Source organism: Esox lucius, chromosome 23, assembly GCF_011004845.1.
Source record: "Esox lucius isolate fEsoLuc1 chromosome 23, fEsoLuc1.pri, whole genome shotgun sequence".
Taxonomy (NCBI): Eukaryota; Metazoa; Chordata; class Actinopteri; order Esociformes; family Esocidae; genus Esox; species Esox lucius.
The window spans coordinates 6,341,081-6,365,903 of record NC_047591.1 but is presented as its reverse complement, the minus strand read 5'-3'; the positions used below and the strand labels follow the sequence as shown (position 1 = coordinate 6,365,903).

The 24,823-nt window shown below is 42.5% G+C and overlaps 1 protein-coding gene across 2 annotated transcripts; it reads left to right on the top strand.

Annotated features, from left to right (window-relative positions):
- The first annotated feature begins 1,335 nt into the window (after nt 1-1,335).
- On the top strand, nt 1,336-24,159 carry mdfic (MyoD family inhibitor domain containing). Of its 2 annotated transcripts, none has more exons than XM_020043053.2 (5): nt 1,336-1,561; nt 1,916-2,017; nt 4,685-4,813; nt 18,480-18,785; nt 23,391-24,159. In XM_020043053.2, the coding sequence occupies exons 2-5, from the start codon at nt 1,927-1,929 to the stop codon at nt 23,642-23,644; spliced, it is 780 nt and encodes a 259-aa protein (XP_019898612.1). In that variant the 5' UTR covers nt 1,336-1,561; nt 1,916-1,926; the 3' UTR covers nt 23,645-24,159. The 2 variants fall into 2 exon arrangements, with proteins under 2 accessions (XP_019898612.1, XP_010896548.1); XM_010898246.3 differs by having other exon boundaries at nt 1,860-2,017.
- Nucleotides 24,160-24,823: the final 664 nt, after the last annotated feature.

Below are 24,823 nucleotides of genomic sequence, written 5' to 3'. Positions count from 1 at the left end.
TGCACTTATACCGGCGTAAGACCGTGGTAACAGAGTCCTTAAGGTCACTTGCATCGTTAAACCGTGGTAAGTGCCGCGTTATCGGGAAACCGGGCCCAGGACACAACTTCATTTGTAGACCTTATGTAGACTTAGACATCACGTTTTCGTGAATGGGTTAAGTGAGCAGGCTCCTTTAGATTGTTCCATGCAACATCCTGGTTGGAAGAGGTGTTGAAAATAGCACATTTTACGTGCATCGTTAAACCGTCGTAAGTGCCGCATTATCGGGAAACCCGGCCCAGGACACAACTTCACCTGTAGACCTCATGTAGACTCAGACATCTTGTTTTCTTGAATGGGGTAAGTGAGCAGGCTCCTTTAGATTATTCCACGCAACATCCTTGTTGGAAGAGGTGTTGAAAATAGCAAATGTTCTTCTTTAGACTAAAAGGCCACGGCAGATCCCAGGGCCTTCTTTGTTTTTAATTGTTACAAACATGTTCTAGTCTAAGATTTGGCTATGTTTCTTAATTATTTTAAATTAGGACTACTTTCACTAGTCCTGATGTTGACAGACACTAATAGCAGACTCAAAAGGCAAATGGAAAGCCTATAATCAAGACTAGACATTGACAGCTCTTTTAAGGCCTGCATAAATGATATTAAAGGAACACGACTGACTAACTACAAACAAGTTGCCCTGAAATGTATAAACATTTTTCGAGGATCATTTTGTAAATGCTGAAACCATATGTACACACAAACCCTCAAATAAAAGCTGAGAATAATTTAACCTCACTGGTTTGATTTCAAATCCAAATGTTTAACCCTTTGGAGTAAAAAACGAAATGATATACTTCAATCAAATTATAGAGAAAAAAAATACTCCTGTACCCATGTGGATTGTATTTTGCAAGGGAATCAACTAACTTAACAGAATATTTCATATTTTTGTTTTACATAATATGCCAATTAACTGCACCTTTGTTTAAATTACCGTTTTATCAAATAAAATGTACATTACGTTAGTTAACAATTAAAATAACATTTTGCTATGACTGTAGTTTTTTCCAACATGCTTATTCGGATCAAAATGACCATAATTTGATTCTATATATAGTAGGCTCTGTACAACATTTTTATTATTATTGTTAGGAAATGATATATTAAAACGTATAGTAAATTGTAACTATTTTATAATTCTTTAAAATGTAGATGTTATAATGAGGGTTAATGAACTTTGCTCTAATTAAATACAGTCAAGTGCCATGGTCTTGCTTAAGGAGAGCTGCACACGCGCTCTCTTCCTTCTGCAGCTGGCAGAGCGTGCGCGAGTGCCTTTTTGGAATCCGGATGTGATGAGCATGTTTTAGAACAAACTTTCTTCAGCGAACCAGCAGAACGTCGAGGACATTAGGAGGACTATTATAACTTTTCCCGCATGAACAGCTTTACAAACGGAGTAACTTTTGAAACACTTCATCTTTACATCTAATTTGGAATTTTCCAACGAGAAAGCGTTTCACGGTGGAGGTGGGATGGGAATAAGTCAAACTTGAGACAGGGAGTTGTCATGTTTGTAAGTCACTTATTAAGCAAAACGTTATGCCTATTTTCATAGTGTTTGTGAATTGTTTGATAACGAAAAACTATGAACATTTCATGTTAACGACTTAGTTTCGGGTTGTGTTGCAGTTTCTACAGAAAAGCAAAAGGGGGGAATTTCCACTAACTTTTAACGACTTATTACACATTGACGTCACTCTCACTTTCCTCTGTTAGAGGAAAACCAGCAACAACAACTTGCCTATTGTTTTCGAACTAAGTGATTCTAGGTTTGTTATCATGATTTTACTCATAGTACATTTACTTCCCAGGGTTGAGTGGTAAGGAGGAAAAAGCCTGTTCTTTTTCTCTCGTCTATTTCTTCAAGAGGACTGTCTCATGTCCACGGAGACCGTCTTACCACCAGAAGGGCCTCCTGGGCCAAAGGACCATGAACCGGAGAATAGTCCTCTTCTCCGAAACTCTAACGGTATGACATTGTACTAGGTGATTTTCTGCTTCTTCAAATAGTGTTTGTTGACTTTGTGTGTGTGTGTGTGTGTGTGTGTGTGTGTGTGTGTGTGTAAAATCAGTGCTGTAGACTTAGCTGCATCTAATACATTTAGTGAACTTTTTTTTGGGACTAATCCTTCAAGAGTAACGTTATCCATAGTCATACAGGCTCGTGATCAAGTACTTGTTTTAACAGTAACCTTCTGTCTTAGGGCATACTATTGAGACCTGTTAGAGCTACTGCTCCACACCAGGGCCTTTTTGACTGCTTTCCACACGTTACAGCAATGGTCGTTTTACTGTTCTGATAAGGAAATCGTTCTTTGCGTTGAGGAACAGTGCCTAGGAAAGAATGTAATCCAATTGCTTGATTTTACTCCACCCCATCTCCTTCAAATCCTAACCAAACATAGATGTCAATGTTTGCGTGCACGCTCCTTTCTACTTCCCATCTCTGGCAGCAGGTTACTCAATGTGAGGCTGATTAGCTAGATAAACAGGTGTGAAACTGACAGGTGTGCTCTATGTTTGGTTTTGATTTGGGGGGTGGTAGCATCTAACAACTGCATGTAATTCTTTCCTGAGCGCCGCTCTACAACGCAAACAACCATTTCCTTATCTGAACCATCCACCGTCTACGGATATACTCCCCAACGTGGGAAAAGCATAGTCAAACAGACACAGGTATGGGTTGGCATATATCTTGCAAGGCGATTTAAATGTTACACAGCTAGACCACTGTTCCACACTGTCCTAGGAAATGGGCTAGCTTGTTAGCAAGTTTACAGAATTAAACAATGAATGGTCAAGATGAAACGTGTCATATACCTTCTGTATTATCCTGTTTGCCATGCGTGTCAAAATCAATCTGTGCACTCAGAACAATAACGTCCTATGTGATGCCATTCCCTCATAATATATGCCTGTGGTTTTGTCAGAGAACTCAGTATCTACAAACCAGCATTACGCATGATAATGTTTTCATTATTTCCCAATAAAGATTGAAGGAAGGCATTGGTGACTATTAGCAGGAACCACAGCCAATTATAGTTTTTAATTAACTTTGTAGTTGCCCGTAAGATTATCACATGTAAAATAAGCTTGGCCCCATTTTTCCCCTCATTCTTTGGAACCGCCACTGAACCATTACCTATCCTATTTATACCAAGCATCATTACAGCACTGTCAAAAATAGCAAAGTAGGACAGAGTAAGCAATCACAAGGACGGGTGGCAAATGGATTTTCACTGGACCTTCAAAGCCTTTCTCGTTTAAGACTGGATATCCTTCTCTCAGGAGGCTGTTGATGTTCTGAGAATAGGCCAATTTATTTGGAACTGTAATCACTAAATACTGTGATGCATCACACACACACCGATGCTACTGTAAGTGTGCATCGATCTACGAGGGGGGGGGGGGGTTCACGCAAAGACTAAAGACTAGCCATCTATCAGCTTAAATTGGGCCATATCTATCTAAAGCCACCCTGTCTCATTCGTGCCTCTCCTTCATCAGGCTGCCATGGCTTACTAAACAGTGGCAGCATTGCGACAAATACATCATCCAGCTGAGGAAAGAACAGTTGCCATGTTGTGCTGAGTCATTCATCAACCAATTTTCCTGAACCAAGCAACATGAATGAGGCCAGTGTTTCAACCAAAACAGAAGGACGCCATTGCGAAACAAATCCCCCAAAACGGGAACCGTCTTGAGAGGAAACCGCTACAAAGGTTGTTTCAGCAATGTAATGAAGACTCCTTAGATGGTTTGGATGTTGTATTAGCTAAACGTACCAGGAAGGGGAACAAACATTTTATGTATACCTTTTGACAAGGATTAAGGTCAGTAAAGTCGTTCGGAGAGGTGGGCTGTCCTTTTGCACCATTATCACAGTAGGTTTTTTTGCCTGCATACTTTTTCCAGTGTAGATGAATGCTGTCTTTTATGGCTGTAAAGACCTTGGCTGGTAGAGCACACCCGGGAGCGGAGTAGAGAAAATGAGATCCAGAAATCTGGCATGGGTTTCTACCTGAACCGCCCCACTTTGACTGTTGTGTAACTTTTCGCCAAAGGACTGGTTGAGTACATAGATGGTTATTTCACAGTAACAGAACTTTTCTGAGGCATCGGTTTCTTACTTTAAAATGATCCAAAGCAAATGATTGCTAAGTAAAACCATACATCACTACGCAAGATGACTACTTTTATCAGAAAATGAAAGCTCAAACTGCACAAATCATCATTGTTTTACTAAACCTCCAAGAATTGTAAAAGGTTGTCCTTGTGTGTGGAGTTCTGTAGTTTGTTTTACTTTGCAATCATTTAGATTTTTGTTTGGCATAGAAAAATCTCAAAACATCATTAATTTAAGGGGTATTTCCCTGGCACATGGGTTGCTATTCCAACAATGCACGTGGATTCTCTCTATTGTTTATGATCCACTCAATGCCCTTTTCTTATGGCAATGATTCACATCCTTTCGCTGTGATTATGCATGGCTTTTTGCAGGAGATTTTCATTGTTTGACTTCAAATTGTTTGTGGGTCTATGTGATATATGGGCACTCTAAGTGATACTTTTGGCAGATTATCATGCATTCTTTTCTCAGTAGTTAATTTTCTCATGCTGTGTTTTTTCATCCTAGATGCTTGCAACTCTAAGGAATCATCTGAAACTACAAACCCATCCAGAGCAACATGTCCCAGACGGATGTCCACTGAAGGACAAAGTCACGTGACGGGGGAAAACCCCATCTCCTCTGATCCTATACAAAGTAAGTGTTACAATGTGGGGCACCTCAGGACATCCTGGAGTTTGCCCGCTCCTTGTTGTCTGTTACTTTAAGGAAACAGTTGGACACATTGACAGCAACGATGTACAGATGGAAAACTCTTATTTTTTTATGTAGCCTTGGTTTACAGCCAAGCGCTGCTGTCTAAATAGTTTTCCTCATTTGTCCCCCGACCTGTGACTGGTCCACTGACATCATCAATCTACACGTTATCTTGTTATCAGCATGATGTGCTGTATGCCTGTTGATGAGTTAGCATTCCAGTTTTGGAAATACATTTCCAGATAACAAGTCATGGGGTGCAATCATGGCGGATCGTCATAGCCGCTGCCTTGGGTGCACATATACTGCTGAAGCATTGGTTTGCATCCAGCCTTCTGTTCTCAGCAAATCTTCTTTTGCCACTTCCTGTCCAATAAAGTGTAAAAATGAAAATCGAAAAAAAAAAACATGAGTGTCTGTGGCGTTGACCAATTTGGGACGCTTCCTCTAACTATCTGCTCTATCATGTGTGGAGGTACTTGTGGTTTGGTCTTGACTGTCTACGCCGTCCCATTCAGCTTTCAACAGAGTGTATAGTGTTTTAGACAGTGTGTGCTCTTTTTGGTCGAACCAGACAGCATAGCTCAGTTGCCCTTAATTTTGCATATGCTAGATGGCTGAAAGATTCTGTAATTAATGTGAGCAGACAAAGGGGTACAGTAACAACGCTGTAATATCTGGTTATTTTGCAGTCATTGTGACTTGGTTTTAAATGCTTCATCTTGCTCGTCATTTAATAAAATATGCCACATTTAATATTTGACAATTAAACCACACTGCTTTAACCCCTTGACAGAGGAAAAGCTCATTGACTTGATTAAGTCAAGCTATAATCTTGTTTGAAACACACATGAGCATCCCCAAAGAGAAGAAATAAGTTACTCTTCCAGCCTTCTTTTGTGTTTGCCTCTCCATAAGGATAGTGCGGTGTCCGCCAACGCTGGCTGCAACAAGTGACTGCTTCGGACCCTGTAGTTGTTGTGGGGATAGTTTGCCGTCTGACATAACAGCTCTTTGTTTCTATAGGCCCTTTTCTGCTTTTAAGCTAACGGCTTTTTAACCAGAGCTGCTAAGTAAAGGGATTAGGTTTGAAGAAGTTGTCAAACCTGGGTCTGTACTGTCGTTACAGCATGTGTACTTGTACCGTATGGTGTGTGGTGTTGTAACAGAAATTCATCCTTTTCGTGTAAAGACAACTCCGTCTGTGAGAGTGTTAATGCCGTTTTTCAAGTCAATCCCCACAGACGGTTTGGGGAGTATGATACTGAGGGACACGGCAACTCTATTTTTGAGGGAAATGTACGTGAACATGTTTTAGACACTTCAAATAATGACAAAAACCAGCTCCATGTATAGTGGGCCTGCTAAGCAAATTGTATGGAAACATACATCTTCTGAACAAGCTAACTGAATGCAGTGCAAAAAATATAAGCCAAGAAACTGATGAGCACTGTACTGGTCTGGATGGTGGTGGAATTCTAATGAAGCCCTCACTTGCAATAGCAACAGGAAAATAAATAGGAAATCCCTGACCACATACAGCCACTTTATTCATTTTTCTTTCCACCTTCTGTCTGATTCCTAGCTTGTCAGGTACCCTAAGCTGCATGTGATCTTTCTGTGTCTGTTTTTTTTTTAATGTATTTATTAGCTTGAAGATATAAGATAAAGTTAGGTGATTTGTTATTCAAAAGTGTTGTCTATTTTTGTCCTTTAGCGATATTTGTCGTTTAGCGTATTCTCTCCCTTTTCATATGCCGAAAGTTGTCTCTGACCTAAAATACAAAGGCATGAAGGGCATACTATCAGGTCACTGTTTCTTGTCGTAGCCCTTCAACTATAAAGCCCCTGTGTGTGATAGCGAACATGGTCTTGTGTGACTTGGTCACCAGGGGAATATGTTCAGAGGGGAGGAAGACTTCTTCAGAGACCCCTGTGGTTTTCAAGCAGCTCCTATCTCCTCCAAACAGGGCTTTGGCTCTGCAGGACCCGTCTTTAAATAAATTGCCATGACCCAACGCCAGTTTTAGGTGTTTAATCGCCACATTATTCACCAGGATTGTCAAATATTTTTTACGTGCTCTCGGCATGGATAAAGAAGACCCTGGCCTTTAAAAAAAATAAATACAAATGTTTTATCTTTAGGGGAAATTCTCAAGTGAAGCCATGAGGTCAAATGACGTGGGTGATGCCTTGAAAAGAAACACATTAGTGTGGCCTTTGTGCAAATTTCTGATTGTGCTCTTACTCTGTGAGCTTCAAGGTTATTACCGGGCTGCAGAAATGACCTTTAGGAATGAATGTGACACTTTCAAAGGTAGATGTATGTAGATTAATTGTTGCCTGGTGGATGTATGTCGCAGAAGAGCTTTCTTCTTGCTTTAATAATGTCTCAATATAGCTCTAAAATGTGGAGAAGTGGGATATACAGAAAATTATTTGGATAGTGTTGTGTAAATATGAATTTGGACTACATTAAGCATTGGTCAAGTGTTTCTCTAATACTGGCTGAGATCCTCTGAACTATAAAAACTTTCATAAGATGTCAAATAAAAATAGGCCTTCATTTTTAAAGTGCTAGTATTCCTGTCAGAAAGAACATCAGTGTTGTTAAGAAAAAGGCTGAATCTTTGTAATACAGCCAACCATTGTCTCTACTAGAATTATGTCTAAAGCCAGATCCCATTAAAAACAGGGAGACATTTTCAAGTGATTACTTATCCTGGAATCAAAAATCGTATAAATAGGGTGAATTGCTAGCACAGGGGTTGATTAAAATGGCCATTGTATATCTACCTTGGTTGTAATTATTTCCTTATTGTTTTGCTGCAGATGGATTTCATAGAGAACATTTCAAGCATTCCAATTAGCATTTCCAGAAGTGTTTAACTCTATTCATTTTGAATATTTTTTTGATTGAAAATACTTCTGTGAAATCGATTGTTTAGATATGCACACCTCTATTTATGGATTCTACATTTCATGCAACATCATTTATGATGGATTTATGAGGATTTATGAGATAATGATTCGTACAAAAAGGTTCTTGGCTTGGGGAAGCAAAACAAACTTATTGTTCAACAGGTTTTCAAACTCAATCCCTTCTATTTCTCTGTTTTCTAACTATAGTAAACCAGACACAGACCAGATCTCGTGCCCAGGTTCACCTGGCTTCTTAAAGCAGTCGCCTTGACAAAGACTCTGAACGTCAATGCTGCTAGTGCTGCTCTATTCTGTTGGCTCCCAAACCAACCACAGCACATGAGAACAGAGCATACACACACAAACAGCCCCCCCCCCCCCCCCCCCCCGGGGGGCCCACTTCAATGAGAGTGGTGAAGGGGGGATTACTTGGCCTCTAACAGGGTTTGGGCTCCAACATTAAGGTTAAAACCCTTTTCTATTACAGAGATCTCCAGTTATGTTGCCTTTCCCCCCAGGTTCACCACCTCTCTGGTAGGTCATTCTGTCGGGTCTCTGATCACTGGAGGGTGACTGGGGACCAGGCTGGGTTGCCTCCGTTCAGTCACAGCGCAGACGGCGCTCCCCTACTAGAGCTGAAATCAATATGGCCGTCTTCGTTTAAAAACCCACTCAGAGGCAGACTAGCACCTCTGTCCTCTAGTCTGATCACACGGCTTAAGGCCTTGATTGGCACCTCTGAAGACAAAGACCATTGACCCACAGCTGTCCCATTAACTCTGGTTAATGCTCTGAGCAAATAAAGCAACCATGTCTATAGATATTTTTTATAGACTTGACTGGACTGTCCAGACCCCAGCTGTTAAGGAATTACCTTTTTGTTTTGTTTCTTTCAGTGGTTTTTTTTGTTTGTTTTTTTACTGTGTTGATGTACATGTTGGTCCTCTGTGGACAGTACTGCTAAAGCAGTAATGGCGTATCCCCTGTTTTTAATTTGACCCAAGTCAATTTCCTGTGAAACTTAGTAGCTTTCCTGAGCATAGACATTTTGAAATTGGTGGAATCTGTGAGTCACTAAATCTGAAAATACCATTCTCGTCACTTCTCTATTGCTTAGTTTTTGTTTTGAGTTGTCAAAGGGAGGGTGGAGCACTCTGCCAGTATTGAGTGTGGCAGCTCTTTCAGGCCTGCTCTGAGTCAGGTCAGATTGGTTCTTTCTAGAAAATCCTTCCTGTGTAAAGCCTATGTCTGTGCAAGATTTTTGGTTTCTCCAGCTTGTGAAGAAATTTCTTTTAAATATTTTTTAATTTGAGTATGTTCTTCTTTTTGGATAGAAACCGATTGAAGGAAAATGGGACTTGATAATGCTTAAGACAGTATAGCAGACATGTTTCTGATTGTACCTTAGTAGAATCAGAGGTAAAAAGTACTGCCTTTAGTGTCATTCAGCAGCGCTAAGGCTGAGTTGGATATCCTTCATCTGCTTTGTTAGGCTACATTAGTACCATTTAAATAAGCAGGGCTCAGAATTCCACACAAAACAAGAGGGGACATGAGAAGAGATTTCAATGTTGGTGCACTTTTGGCGTTTGCACACTGAATTATTTTCCTCTCAGTTTTTTATTCATTTAAGAGAATATGGCATCTCATTGAGTGTTTTAATGATTTAGATAGCAGTCAGACATATTAATCTCACCAAATGTTCCGTTTTGAAATCGAAGGATAATTGATGATACCCTCTGCCTCCCCCAAGAGCGCCTTAAAGGTTTAGGTCTTCGAATCAAGCTCTTGTCTTTCAAGTTGCCTTCTCCACTGTAAAATGTAATTAAGCAGAACAAGGTCCGAAGGGGTTATTTTTTTTCCTCTCAATCAGTGGCGAAATTACCAAATTTGAAATTAGTAAATCCCAGACGCCTTGCTTTCCATGTCATTGTTATCAAGAGATTGAGAAAGAGAGAGAGTCTGAAAGGGGCAAAGACAGACAGACAGACAGAGAGAGAGACTGTAAAATAAAATTGAGGGAATATTAAAACGTTCTCAAGTGTCAGATCTCAACAGCAGGTTACATTTGAAGATCCAAATTTGAATGATAATTTGTCACAGAGAATTAACAGTGCCACAGTGAAAAACAGCTGAGTAATAGTGACTTTCCTCATTCATCACCTTATTCAAAACTGCAAGAAAAAAAAGACATGTGCCTAGCTGTGGATGCTTCACCAGGAATGAGATGCTGTATTATACAGTGCCATCGGAATACAGGATAGGAGGTCTAATGGAGTTTAAACTGTTGTCACATCACATGTCACATCCTGCTGATAGTCTCCTATCCGATAAGGTAATTTAGTTCTCTCAACAGGCACAGATGGCCCATCTTCACCAAGATAAATAGAGCCTGTGATCAGTTGGAAGGTTATGTTTGTAGTGAAGGAGTGATCTGACATTACCACGACAACCACTGCGGTGTCATCCTGAGTGTGTCACATTTTTTTTATTCTATTGAAGCCAGATTAGTTGGTTGAATGTCTTCCAACTATGCAAAAACATTTTAGTTTGAACACTAGTCTGTCCTCATTATTTTAAGTTGGACTAGGCAAGTTGGACTAGGCTCTCAAATCTATTCTAAGCTACAGCACCCAGAGACATTTTCAGATAATCTATTTGAATGCAATTAAAATACAATTTGTACGCCTGATATTCGCACATAGAACAATCACAGCCTGGGTTGTGTTGAGGCTGAATTGTCGAAAGGACAATTCATTATTCTGACATTGCATGTCCCTTCAAACAACCTGCCCCCCCACACAATAAAGTCCTTGTCACAGGTGTTGGAAGGTCAAATCTGCAAATGAGCTTTGATATGCCGAAGAAATATTTCAATCAGAGTGCCTTTGTAATAACACTGGTTGTGCTATTTTCCCCCTTCTTTACATATAATTCCCCTGGTTTTGTGTCTATAAATATACGAATAGGAGATGCATAATTTCTAATAAGAAAATATATCCCTTTGGATTGAGTGCTCCAGCCAGGCAGACGTTGGGGGTCTGTTTGTTAGCGGAGGAAGCACCACCCCAGGCTGTTTAGGGATGATGAGGCTGCTACTGGGTCAATGGCACATTCCCAAATTAGCATTTCAATCAGGCAGGTATCAGGCCAGAACACGTATAACAGACATGTTTATAATATGTGCATATGGAATGACTACAAAGATCAACAACTTCCTCAAAGTCCCTATCAAGGATTTAACACGGTGCTCTTATTATTGTTATTATTATTATTATTGTTTGTTCTATTTATCAGTGACTATTTCAGAAGCCTGGTGTTTCTGGGGGGCTGCTAGGGTAAGAGGACCAGGATGGAGGAGGATGTCTGTTAGGATATGAGGACCAGGATGGAGGAGGATGTCTGTTAGGATATGAGGACCAGGATGGAGGAGGATGTCTGTTAGGATATGAGGACCAGGATGGAGGAGGATGTCTGTTAGGAAATGAGGACCAGGATGGAGGAGGATGTCTGTTAGGATATGAGGACCAGGATGGAGGAGGATGTCTGTTAGGATATGAGGACCAGGATGGAGGAGGATGTCTGTTAGGATATGAGGACCAGGATGGAGGAGGATGTCTGTTAGGATATGAGGACCAGGATGGAGGAGGATGTCTGTTAGGATATGAGGACCAGGATGGAGGAGGATGTCTGTTAGGATATGAGGACCAGGATGGAGGAGGATGTCTGTTAGGATATGAGGACCAGGATGGAGGAGGATGTATGTTAGGAAATGAGGACCAGGATGGAGGAGGATGTCTGTTAGAGTATGAGGACCAGAATGGAGGAGGATGTCTGTTAGGATATGAGGACCAGGATGGAGGAGGATGGCTGTTAGGATATGAGGACCAGGATGGAGGAGGATGGCTGTTAGGATATGAGGACCAGGATGGAGGAGGATGTCTGTTAGGATATGAGGACCAGGATGGAGGAGGATGTCTGTTAGGATATGAGGACCAGGATGGAGGAGGATGTCTGTTAGGATATGAGGACCAGGATGGAGGAGGATGTCTGTTAGGATATGGGGACCAGGATGGAGGAGGATGGCTGTTAGGATATGGGGACCAGGATGGAGGAGGATGTCTGTTAGGGTATGAGGACCAGGATGGAGGAGGATGTCTGTTAGGGTATGAGGACCAGGATGGAGGAGGATGTCTGTTAGGATATGAGGACCAGGATGGAGGAGGATGTCTGTTAGGGTAAGAGGACCAGGATGGAGGAGGATGTCTGTTAGGATATGAGGACCAGGATTGAGGAGGATGGCTGTGTTCAGCCTGCTGACATGATGTGACATTTGAATAACTGTATGTTCCTTATGATGGGCATCCTAATGGGCTTTTGTAAACAGAGCTCGCTCTCTTTCTGCTGGTCTGTCGCTGACTCTGTCTACATTAATATTAAAGGATTGAGCAAAAACATTGAAACCAAGTGTTTCCTTTCTTACCGATGTCATACAGTGTAGTTATGTGCAAATCAGAATTTTCAAGCTGGCTTATTTTGACCTCTTAGTTATATTTCTGGTTCCTGTACTATTTTAGAATGTGTTTTACAGCACAGTTGTCTTGATGTTCATACATATTCCTGTGTCTTCCTGTTAGGTCAGTGTGATAAACTCCTCCTTGTGTCTTTGGGGTGCAATTTTAAATTCTTCCTATAGGACCTATTCTGTATCACCCCCCCCCCACACACAAAAAAAATGACTGTTTACCGTTTTACATAGAGAGCGATCCCGCACACAGATCGCAGTGCTCTCCAGGCACATTGGAACTGCAATCCCCGTGGTCCGGGACACTACTCGCCGAAGCCTTGGTGACAAATGGCAATTATATTTGTGTGTTCTTCATGAATCCATCAAACACTGGCCTTTTAAAAATGCTCCCAAGATATTTGAGCCTGTCAGATACAAGGGACCAAATTGGGATGCTGCTTAGACAGTCAAGAACCACTCACCCCCCAGTTCCCTCAGTGATATGTTTGACAGCCTGTGTAGAGGAATATTCCATGTATTATTCAACTGCAAATGTACACTCTCAACAGTTGTTGATGTGTTGGAAATAGGGCGCTTAGAAGTCCAATTTGAAGTGTTTTTCCTTCACCTTAACATGGTGTTTTAATGTGACCTGTCAGGTCGTGTGCATCCACCAGCTTGGGCTACCCCAGGTCCGAAACAGGTTTTTGTGGTGAACCATACAACTGTTAAATTTTAATCGCTTATGATTATTTAAACTTTTCCGAGTTTTTTGGGTGGGATATGTTTTTATGTGGATAGGAACACCGAATGCAGTGCATTTATATTACATGCCCATGGAAATATACCCAATTTATAGAGAGAGAACATCCGTTGTCATCAGCACAATTTAATTTAAATAGGATTAACAAAGTGCAAATGCAACCTTAAATTTCGCCTTACCACTGACCTGGAAGTCATGAACTCACTGACAATGTTGTTTACCGGGTAACTAACATGGTGTTCTCTGTCCAACAAGTGCTGTTGCTGGTGATGTTGGAAATGTTTTTCGTTGCTTCCCATAACAGATTTCTTTTGTTAATGGACCTGAAAGGACAAACCCAGGCTTCCTATGTCACCACTTAATTCAGTGCAATACACATTGAGCAAGACATTGTCTTCAGACCTCAGTGGCCGCGGGGAGAGTTGGTTGGAAGTGTCGCACCCTACTTTATTCCCGTATGCATCTGTTTACGCTATAAAGAATGTCTCTGATATAAATCTGGCGTCAATTCTCGTTCATATAAATCAAACTGTTGTAGTGTTAAACTGAAATTAGCTATGCAGTTGTCATCCAGGTGGATGTTTTACTGATTTTGTAATGAGATGTTTTCTTACTACCTGCTAGGAGGACAGTAATTCTACAAAATGGATGGGTTTAGTGTGATCCACCATATCATCATCTTTGGCAGGGTCATTATTACCGTGATCAATGATTATGAATATTACTCTGTTCCTGTTCATTCATCTCCGTCTCCCGTCGCCTTCCTCGGATAAAAATACAACTCCGTCTGCCAGAAAGACGGGAACATGTTCCTTGAAATGTACTGGTTCACAGGCTTGTACTTGAACCGCGTTCCAGTGCATCGGAAACCCGAACCACTGCTTATGTGCTCAGTTTTCTTTAATGCCGTGGTTTCCTAATAACTATTTATATTTTTTAAATTGAAAGGTTGGTGTTCTCCAAAGCGAAAAGGTAATTATGCTGGCAGAGGCAGTGGATAGACAGACTCTGGGCTGGTCGTTTGCAGATGCCTCCATGACCTCTGTGTGAAAAGAGACTGCTTTATTACACACGGTGCTATGGCTAATTTATTTCATAGGCAAGTGTCATTTTTTAAGCCAGAGTGTTGCGTCACACAGGCCTGTGATGTGTACCCACCCAGGCTAGGCTACCTCCGTCTCCAGTATTGAACTATGACTTTAGCACTGACTAGGCCACACATTAATAAACTGCCTTGGTGGCCTGGAGTGCACATGTTGCCGCATTGGGTTTGAATCCACCCCACTTCTTTCAGCAGACGCTCTGTCCTCTATCTCTCACTACTCTCCTAGCAATTAAGGCATGGAGATGCTCCAGGTCTTTCTTTAAATAAACTACCTGTTATGGAGGACCCACCCCCCAATTCTTATTTCTCAAAATAGTTCAACAATAGAACAATAACAATTTGTCAGTCAGTTTATTCTTCTTTTTTTTTTTTTTTATGAAATGACTACAGTAGTAGGGGAGAATCATACCACACGAATCAAAAGATTAATTTGTGAATTAACCTATGGAATGTTGGGTGGTTGACTTTCACATCTGAAACCTGGCTCTGATAGCTGCCGGCTCTTTGTCCCAATCCATGCTGACATTTCAGGGTAAGGTAGCTAGTTGTTTTACAGAGTTTGTTTTAATTTTTGCTTGTTCTCCACGTTTTGTATCTTATGCAGCTAATTTAATTTCTGTATTCTCTTTTGTGAAGTCAGTATTCAAAAATGTATCTCATTACAGGATACTCCTTATTTTCACCATAACAAAGTTGAGTAATTTAACCAGTTACAGTAGGGAGAACAAGTATTTGATACACTGCCGATTTTGCAGGTTTTCCCACTTACAAAGCATGTAGATATCTATAATTTTTATCATAGGTACTCTTCAACTGTGAGTGACGGAATCTAAAAAAGAAATCCAGAAAATAACATTGTATGATTTTTAAGTAATTGATTTGCATTGTATTGCTCGACATAAGTATTTGATACATCAGAAAAGCAGAACATGTGCATGTTGGACTCCGGCAGGGCTGCCCTTTGTCGCCGGTTCTGTTCGTAATTTTTATGGACAGAATTTCTAGGCGCAGCCAGGGGCCGGAGGGTGTCAGGTTTGGGGACCACACAATTTAATCTCTGCTCTTTGCAGATGATGTTGTTGTGTTGGCCCCTTCTAACCAGGACCTTCAGCATGCACTGGGACGGTTTGCAGCCGAGTGTGAAGCGGTGGGGATGAAAATCAGCCCCTCCAAATCCGAGGCCATGGTCCTCAGTCGGAAAAGGGTGGCTTGCCCACTTCAGGTTGGTGGAGAGTGCCTGCCTCAAGTGGAGGAGTTTAAGTATCTAGGGGTCTTGTTCACGAGTGAGGGAAGGATGGAACGGGAGATTGACAGACGGATCGGTGCAGCTTCTGCAGTAATGCAGTCGATGTATCGGTCTGTCGTGGTGAAGAAAGAGCTGAGCCGCAAGGCGAAGCTCTCGATTTACCAGTCAATCTACGTTCCTACTCTCACCTATGGTCATGAGCTTTGGGTCATGACCGAAAGGACAAGATCCCGGATACAGGCGGCCGAAATGAGCTTTCTCCGCAGGGTGGCTGGGCGATCCTTTAGAGATAGGGTGAGAAGCTCGGTCACCCGGGAGGAGCTCAGAGTAGAGCCGCTGCTCCTCCACATCGAGAGGGGTCAGCTGAGGTGGCTTGGGCATCTTTTTCGGATGCCTCCGGAACGCCTTCCTGGGAAGGTGTTCCGGTCCCGTCCCACCGGGAGGAGACCCCAGCGAAGACCTAGGACACGCTGGAGGGACTATGTCTCCCGGCTGGCCTGGGAACGCCTCGGTGTCCCCCCCGGAAGATCTAGAGGAAGTGTCTGGGGAGAGGGAAGTCTGGGCATCCCTGCTTAGACTGCTGCCCCCGCTACCCGGCCCCGGATAAGCGGAAGAAGATGGATGGATGGATGGAAAAGCAGAACTTAATATTTGGTACAGAATCCTTTGTTTGCAATTAGAGATCATATGTTTCCTGTAGTTCTTGACCAGGTTTGCACACACTGCAACAGGGATTTTGGCCCACTCATCCATACAGACCTTCTCCAGACCCTTCAGGTTTCGGGGCTGTCGCTGGACAATACGGATATTCAGCTCCCTCCAAAGATTTTCTATTGGGTTCATGTGTGGAGACTGGCTAGGCCAGTCCAGGACCTTGAGATGCTTCTTACGGAGCCACTCCTTAGTTGCCCTTGGCTGTGTGTTTCGGGTCGACCAATCTCTTACTGAGAGAAGGAGATGATTGGCCAAGATCAATACATGGCCCCATCCATCCTCCCCTCAATACGGTGCAGTCGTCCTGTCCCCTTTGCAGAAAAGCATCCCCAAAGACTGATGTTTCCACCTCCATACTTCATGGTTGGGATGGTGTTCTAGACATGTGCTGGCTTGAGCAGGGGGACCTTGCGTGCGCTGCAGGATTTTAATCCTTGACGGCGTAGTGTGTTACTAATGGTTTTCTTTGAGACTGTGGTCCCAGCTCTCTTCAGGTCATTGACCAGGTCCTGCCGTGTAGTTCTGGGCTGATCCCTCACCTTCCTCATGATCATTGATGCCCCACGGGGTGAGATCTTGCATGGAGCCCCAGACCGAGGGAGATTGACAGTCATCTTGAACTTCTTCCATTTTCTAATAATTGCGCCAACAGTTGTTGCCTTCTCACCAAGCTGCTTGCCTATTGTCCTGTAGCCCATCCCAGCCTTGTGCATGTCTACAGTTTTATCCCTACTCTCTGGTCTTGGCCATTGTGGAGAGGTTGGAGTCTGTTTGATTGAGTGTGTGGACAAGTGTCTTTTATACAGGTAATGTGTTCAAACAGGTGCAGTTAATACAGGTAATGAGTGGAGAACAGGAGGGCTTCTTAAAGAAAAACTGACAGGTCTGTGAGAGCCGGAATGCTTACTGCTTGGTAGGTGATCAAATACTTATGTCATCCAATAAAATGCAAATTAATTATTTAAAAATCATGCAATGTGATTTTCTGGATTTTTGTTTTAGATTCCGTCTCTCACAGTTGAAGTGTACCTATGATAAAAATGACAGATCTATACATGCTTTGTAAGTAGGAAAACCTGCAAAATCTCACTGTACATGTGAAAACAAGCATTTGTTGAATCTCCTTAGTTTATTAACAATGTAATGTAAAAAGCTGTCAAATCCATCAACCTGGGCTTAAATCAGAGCATAATGAATTCTGCTTTATGCCAACCAATTGTCTAATTTCAAATTGCATTGAAACCTGATCCCAAAAGTCTGTATTTGTTTATACAGAGGTCTGAATGGAGACAAAGCAGTGCCTGTTTTTAATTGCGTGGTTTTACATCTACATTCTCGTCAGAGGTCTCCCTGGGTGCTGAGAGTGTTATAAAAAAGGGCTACAGCTAGATTTTCCCTTCTCTTGTTAACAATAATTGCACTTGTTGGTGAGCTGGCAGGAATGAAACCACTGAAGAACAGGCAGATGGATCTCTGTTTGGTGCATCCACTTTGACAGTAGCACTGTACAAATGAACGATTGATCACGTGGCTGTTTCTGGAAAAGTTCACCTGTGATTGTTGTATTGTAGTATGGGCTGCCACTTGTACAGTACAGAACCTGCGCCCTAAAATGCAGAGTTTGTTAAAAAGAAAGCAAAAGACCCCCCCCCCCCCCCCGAAAAAAAGGAAATATGAATAATTCAGCGGTACTCAATAAGTTGCCTTGCTGCTGCCTTCCTTCTCCCCTTTCAGATGCAGATGGAAGGTAATGCAGGAGCTCCCAGTAGAGCTGAATGTGCAAGAGTCTCTTTGCCTGGAAATGCCAGCGCTCCCTTCATTTTATCAGATGGCCTGCTGTTCGTTCTGTTCGTCAGCTTGATTCCTCATGGCTGGCTGTGCCTGTCACGCGCCTAGCAAAGAGTGTAAAGAGCCGGAGCTTTTGAGAAAGCGAAAGGGGAAGCAGTACTGTAGCAGAGGCAAGAAGGCTTAAGCAATAATCTCTGTCTGTCTGACAAACTCACCTGTGTGCTGCTCCGAACAAATGCTGTGTTCACCCGTTGCAGGAATGAAAATCCTGCCATCATGTGGATGTATAAGGGTTCCTGTTCTCTATTGTTTGTTAAGGCTCTATGCCAGCACGTTCATTCATGTGTGTAGCCTCAAGAATGTTTTGAAGTATTCTCTTATGTGTGTCTTACATTTATTTGGGACTTTTCACAAGTGTACTAAAGATCAGGATGTTTTTTGAACATCCTTCTCATACCGAAGATCTGCATGTAGAGAATGAATGTTCTCAATCAGATGCTACATGCTACAAGTCCAGCGAGTGCTGTCCGACTGAAAGTATATATAACACTTCCCATGCAGCTCAACCTCAATCGCTGCCCCAGCCAACTGCCTCTGTGCAGGGAGAGCCCGCTGAGGGAGGAGAGGACGCTGCTTCTGCCAAGAGTCAGCATGGCCGCCAATCCTCCTCCGGCCTGAGCAATGGCAATGGAATTCGCCGGCAGTGTTCCTGTGGGGCGGAGCAACCCAGGAGGCAGCACGCGGCGGCCGGAGTCTCCCAGAAGATGCAGAACAAGCTGCGTTCTAGCCTGTCAGTCAACAGCGACAGCAGCCGACGGAGTAAGGGCAGTTCCACTGGATCCCACAAGCCCGGGACATTGCCAGACGGTGAGAGAGAATGTAACCACACAAATATCGTCTTATGTAAAACGCACACATTCACACACACACTTTCACCAGTAGGTAAGTTCTGTGCTCCAACTTTGAGTTGTTGGTGTTGATCAGTTCCTCATAATCACGTGACGAACACTCATTCGTCAACTGCTTGGCTTTATTTTTCTCCTAACACTTCATTAACACCTCTAGTGGTCTCGTTCCATTAACAATTCATGTGTCGAGGGGACAGAATAGGCTTTCAGAACATCACAGCTTCTCCCGCTTTTCGTGTTGTAATGATCGAAGTGTGCGATCATTTGGCGAAGGCCTTCCTCTATTTTCCTTAACAACAAGGAAAAGGATGTATTTCACCATTCAGGGGGAGCCGTCCTTTTGTCAGGTGCAAGGCGGAGGTGAGTGTGGTAATGAAGGTGATCGGTGTTCCGGGTGACTATTGGTCAGCAAGGTGTGACCTTCTAATGAGACAGAGGAGCCCAGGGTTCCTGCTAAGTGTCATCCCTCCATCCATCCCTCCCTCCCTCCCTCTGAATGGCCCCATGTGTCTGTCCTCAAACCTCCATGCTCACTGTGGCTCCTCATTAACAGTGGTTCTCAGTCTCCGTCCGTTTGTCTGTCTGTCTGGGAACCGCACACACATCCTATTTGTACCTTGTAACAGCTGTCTGCTATCTGCTGTCCATTATCTAACCTGCCTGCTGCTCCCTTTTTATCTTCACATCTTCTTTGCCTCCCCTGGCTTTGTCTTTTACTATGTCCTGCAGAGGACTTGGGAGATGCTTGGAAGGTTAATGTACAACACCCTATTGAAGTCTCTTCATGTATATGAATCAGGAACATTTCAAGGGTCTTTGTGTTTAAGATAAGCCTGAAGTATGCAACAGATTGATACTCAGGCTAGCTAGTGGTACAATGGACCCTGCAAATGAAGGCTATGATACAAGTAAAAGGATCACCAGGGATGTATTCCACAGGTGCTTTGTTTTCCTCCCACATCTTAATTGGCAAAGAAAAATAGCAGCAAAGCAGTTCAATAAGTCTGTCTCATTACAGCTTTTGTGTTGGTTTTTTGTCGACTTGTGTTCTCTGAATCAATATGTTCACACTCAAGTGTTTATTTCCCGGCGGAAAACTGCAAGCTGTTGTGTTTTAATGTTTACATGGATTACCATAATCTGTTTGCCTGTGAAATTAGCTACTAAACAGCCCTTCTGAACACTAGAAGAATAAAGCTTAGCAAGACGAGATCCCAGCTCAGGGGATTTTAGTGCAAAGCATTCTTTGCACATGTTGTCTGGCACAGAAGCGACATTGTGATGACAATTCTGTTGAAGCTGCTGACAGAAAACAATGTTGACTTCTTGTCTTTTATTCAGGTGGTTCAATCAATTACGCTCTAAGTCCCATTCAGAACTAGGATGGCTTCTGGTTACATTGTACAGATTCCATAACCTTAACTTTTTGCGTACTGTAGGTTTTACGCACTGTATGTTCTATGCACGTTTATGCATTATCCTGGCCTGGAGTGATCCTCTCCATCTCTATCCCTCTCCCCTCCTCCCGGGCCCGGCCTTGAAACGCGGGCAGCGAGGCTGTATCCTGGTCGTCCACCCAGCAGTCTCCCTTCATTTGAATGTTTTTGCTCGGCTCGCTGGTCCGCGCTCCCATTCCAGCTTGTTTTATGTCATGCTGCTCCTCTTTTTGATGTGAGCCTTTGGAGTTTTCCAGATGTCTCAAACTATTTCCTCTGAGGCGCTTGCCGCTGTTTTTGGTCCTCCAGAATCCTGGCATCCTCACCACGGCCTGACATTAAACATGAACCCTCTCTCGCTGAGGCGGTGTCAATTTGGGCTGTATTTTTCTCTGTGGCAGTCCGGAGTTCTTGTATACGTCTCCAATCTCCCTCCTCGCTCCCCTCTGCAAGGTTCTCCTAATCGCTGCTGTTGAATTATACATCCAAGTGAATGGCTAACTAAGATGCTGCAACATCTTGCTTGATGCTATGTACAACATTGAGATCATTTTGTATCCGAACACTGCACTGTTCTGTTACTGTCGTTATAATCACGAGGCGCTCCAAGTTTTTGATGAATTTGTCTTTGAGGGTTTCATCATTTAACTTTTTCAGCAAGTACACAGGAACTAAAATAGATGGGATGGTGTCCAATATGTATAAGAAAAGTTTAAATTATGACTAACTTCAATGTCTATTTTAAAAATATTGACAGCCTTCATTCAAATAATGCACCATTTCTTTCAGAAAACTGTTGAAATTCAAAGTCTTTGGGTGTTCACTTATTTCTTCAGTTTGCAATTGAAGAAACTCCCCAAAATTGAACAATTCACTCCATCATATGGAGTCTTAAATCTTAAAATGGCCCTGTCAATATTATTGACACTTAATAGAAATAGTTGGAAATATTTTGTTAAGCTGGTGATTCTCCTACATTAGTATTGCTTTCCTGCCTCTAGTCCTGGGTTCTTAGTTCATGGCATAATGAAATCTCAAAAATACTAAGGCATTCTGGAGTGCAAAAAACTGTTTGAAAGCTGTTTCCTCATTACATGTCAAGGATCTTTCTGACGCCAAACACACTTCAAAAAACCACACAGACATGATGACTGTTCTGAAGTGACCCGCAATGAGTCCAGATCTAAATCTCGTAAAAAACCTTCGCGATATCTGAGGGACAGCAATGTGGAGGCACCCTTCAAATCTGGGAATGCTAGAGAAGTTTGCATGAAAAGATTGGGCCCAACTGTCAATGCAGAGGTGCCAGATGTTCATCCATGACTATAAGCAGAATTTAATTGCAATTATTTTGGCCTCTGCTACAATTTTTTGTCTAGGGTAACTAAATGCTTTGGTAAAATTCATCATTTTAAGAGAGAAGATAAGTTATTTCAATTAAGTGCAATGGTACCATTACATTTGGCCATGTCTGTATGACTAATTTCTTCTAAAGTATTAAACTTATATTTACCATTGATGATAATCAGCTTTGAAACTTTGTCAGAACGCACTTGTTTCGTATACGTGTTGATTTTTATACATTTTTTACTGCAAACATACTTCTTTACAGCAACGACCTGGGAGTAATTAGTGTTAACTGCCTTGCTTAGGGACAGAAAATGCCTCTTTTTACATTTATACCGGCTCTGGGATTCGATCAAGTATCATTTCAGTTACTGGCCAGTCGCTCCAGCTGCTAAACTACCTGCTGCCTCCCATATTTTATCTTCCTGCTTTCAAGCTACTTTGAATAACAAAACATGATTGTCCAACAGTCTTCATCCTAGGCAACATCCCTCCTGTGTTATACTTTTCTTATCCGCTCTTCCTCCAATCCAATCAAAATGGATCCCCGTCTATTACAGGTTTGAGGTCTGAAGAAACTTGTGAAAATGCACTCTGTTTCTAATCCTATTATTTAGCATCCCTATCATTGCTTGCCGCTCCAAAGCTCTGCTGGACCTCAACTTTTAGCGGGGGTGGAAGTAGAGTTGCATGGTCTAGCAAAAGAGTGGCAGGGATTTCCTTTTTGCATGGTACGATATAAATCAGGTCTGGGGAGATTGGTAACATGCTAGCCAGACTTACTTAAAATACTGTTTATCTTCATTTTAAATGTTTATTTTTCATTTTGGGTTTTGTTTTTTGTGTGCAATCTGAATTTCATGGAAAAGATATTTGTACGTGACATCACAGACATTTCGGTAATGTTTGTGCCACCACTGAGCAACCAAGTAAAAACGAAATTCCATCTAATAAAACAAAAGTTGTTTAAGGAGATAGGTTCATTGGAAGACAACAGTGATTTGGCGTCACACTTTCCAGCCACATAAGAGGTCTAAAAATAGGTTCAATGTTAATCAGTGATGAAAGAAACAGCAGCATTAGTGCAGCAATTTGCCTGGGAAAGGAATTCAGACTTTGCTAATCAGCTTTCCATGATCAAGCCAGCGCCTTTTGCATGGTAATGCCCAAATTATTCTGAAACCTGCTAATCAAAACCCCAAAAGTGGAATTCGGTACCTTTTTAAATTTCACTGATTCCCTTTAGCCCGCCCCTCCCTGGTTAATCTGCAACCTCTTCCCTTGCTTGTGCTTTTTCTTTTGCATGCACGCAGATGTACGGACACATACCAGATTACACTCCAGATTATACACTTGCAGATCTGACCTACACACACAAACAAGTCCAACTACTTACGGTCCTGAATATACAAGGTGTTGTGTTTTAATTGTGGTTTAGTCTGTTTTGATTTGTAAAGTAGTGACTGCATGTCTGTTGTGTAAGAATGTTATACTGTATCCTGCATGTGCAGGAGTAATTGGCCAGTCTGGTTTGTGACTTCAGAACTGTCTGAGCCCTGCTCAAGGCATGTGATTACAAAAGACATGGATTAACTCAAACTGTTCAGATTTCTCCACCCCCCCCCCCCCCGCCCCCATCGACTTTCAAATTGCTTTTGCTCTTGTTTTCCGTTCATTTTCCTTTTAACAGATCTGTTGTCTCCTGTGTTCTTGTATCCAACCTTCATCCTTTTCCCATCCTACATGCGCCTCTTTGCGGACGCTGTGTTTTGTGCTCCCAGACTGCTGTGTCCACTGTATCCTGGCCTGCCTGTTCTGTGAGTTCCTAACCCTGTGCAACATGGTGGTGGCTCAGGCCAGCTGCGGCACCTGCACCTCTGAGGCCTGCTGCTGTTGCTGCTGCGGTGAGGACCTCGGAGATGACTGTAGCTGCCCCTGCATGGACATGGACTGTGGCATCATGGACGCCTGCTGCGAGTCCTCCGACTGCCTGGAGATCTGCATGGAATGTTGCGGCATCTGCTTCCCCACATAGGAAGGGCGGTGGTGGGGACGGGTGGGGCAGTGCTGCTGCCACCCTGCTATTTGTACTGTAGGCTCCAGGAGAGAGGGAGGCACGACAAAAGAGGGTGCAGGTTATTGGGGGGCGTGTGCTTGTGTGTGTGTGAAGTTGTATTACTATATTTGTGAGGACGTCTGCGCGCCCTCATAGTCACACATGGTAAATCAGGACTAGTGAAGATGTCACCTTCGTAGTCGCAGATGGTGAATCAGGACTAGTGAGGACGTCGCCCTTGTAGTCACACGTGGCAAATCAGGACTAGTGAGGACGTCAACCTCATAGTCACACGTGGTGAATCAGGACTAGTGAGGACACTATGCTGGCCTTCCCTTTTATAAATGGCTTGTTTAGGCTTATCGTTTATGGTTTTAATGGGGTGTTTTATTATTATTATTTTTATCAAGTATCAGTTGAAGTGATGCTTTTACAGTGGATATAAAGTCTACACACCCCTGTTAAAATGCCATGTTTTTGTGATGTAAAAGAATGAGACAAAGATAAATCATGACAGAACTTTTTCCACTTTTAATGTGACCTATAATGTGAACAATTCAATTGAAAAACAAACTGAAAGGGGGAAAAATGAAAAATAAAAACCTTACAATAACCTGGTTGCATAAGTGTGCACACCCTCTTATAACTGGAGATGTGGCTGTGTTTAGAATTGACCAATCACATTCAAACTCATGTCATTACACACCTGCCATCATTTAAAGTGACTGATTAATCACAAGTAAAGTTCAGCTGTTCTAGTATGATTTTCCTGACATTTTCTTAGTTGCATCTCAGAGCAAAAGCCATGGTCCGCAGAGAGCTTCCAACGCATCAGAGGTATCTCATTGTTGAAAGATTTAATTCAGGGGAAGGGTACAAAAGAATTTCCAAATCATTAGAAATACCATGGAACACAGTGAAGACAATCATCATCAAGTGCAGAAAATATGGCAGAGACATTACCCAGAACTGGACGTCCCTCCAAAATTGATGAAAAGACGAGAAGAGGCCTACAGCAACATTAAAGGAACTGCAGGAATTTCTGGCAAGTACTGGCTGTGTGCTATATGTGGCAGCAATCTCCCATACTCACAGTGAAGCATGGTGGTGGCAGCATCATGCTTTGGGGCTGTTTTCTTCAGCTGGAACCGGCACAAA

What these genes read in the sequence shown, in the direction of transcription:
- mdfic (XM_020043053.2), top strand. Translation starts at nt 1,927, where the DNA reads ATGTCCACGGAGACCGTCTTACCACCAGAAGGGCCTCCTGGGCCAAAG. An exon ending in TCTTCTCCGAAACTCTAACG is followed by an intron (nt 2,018 to 4,684) that starts GTATGACATTGT and finishes TTTTCATCCTAG; the next exon opens with ATGCTTGCAACTCTAAGGAA. An exon ending in CTCCTCTGATCCTATACAAA is followed by an intron (nt 4,814 to 18,479) that starts GTAAGTGTTACA and finishes CTTCCCATGCAG; the next exon opens with CTCAACCTCAATCGCTGCCC.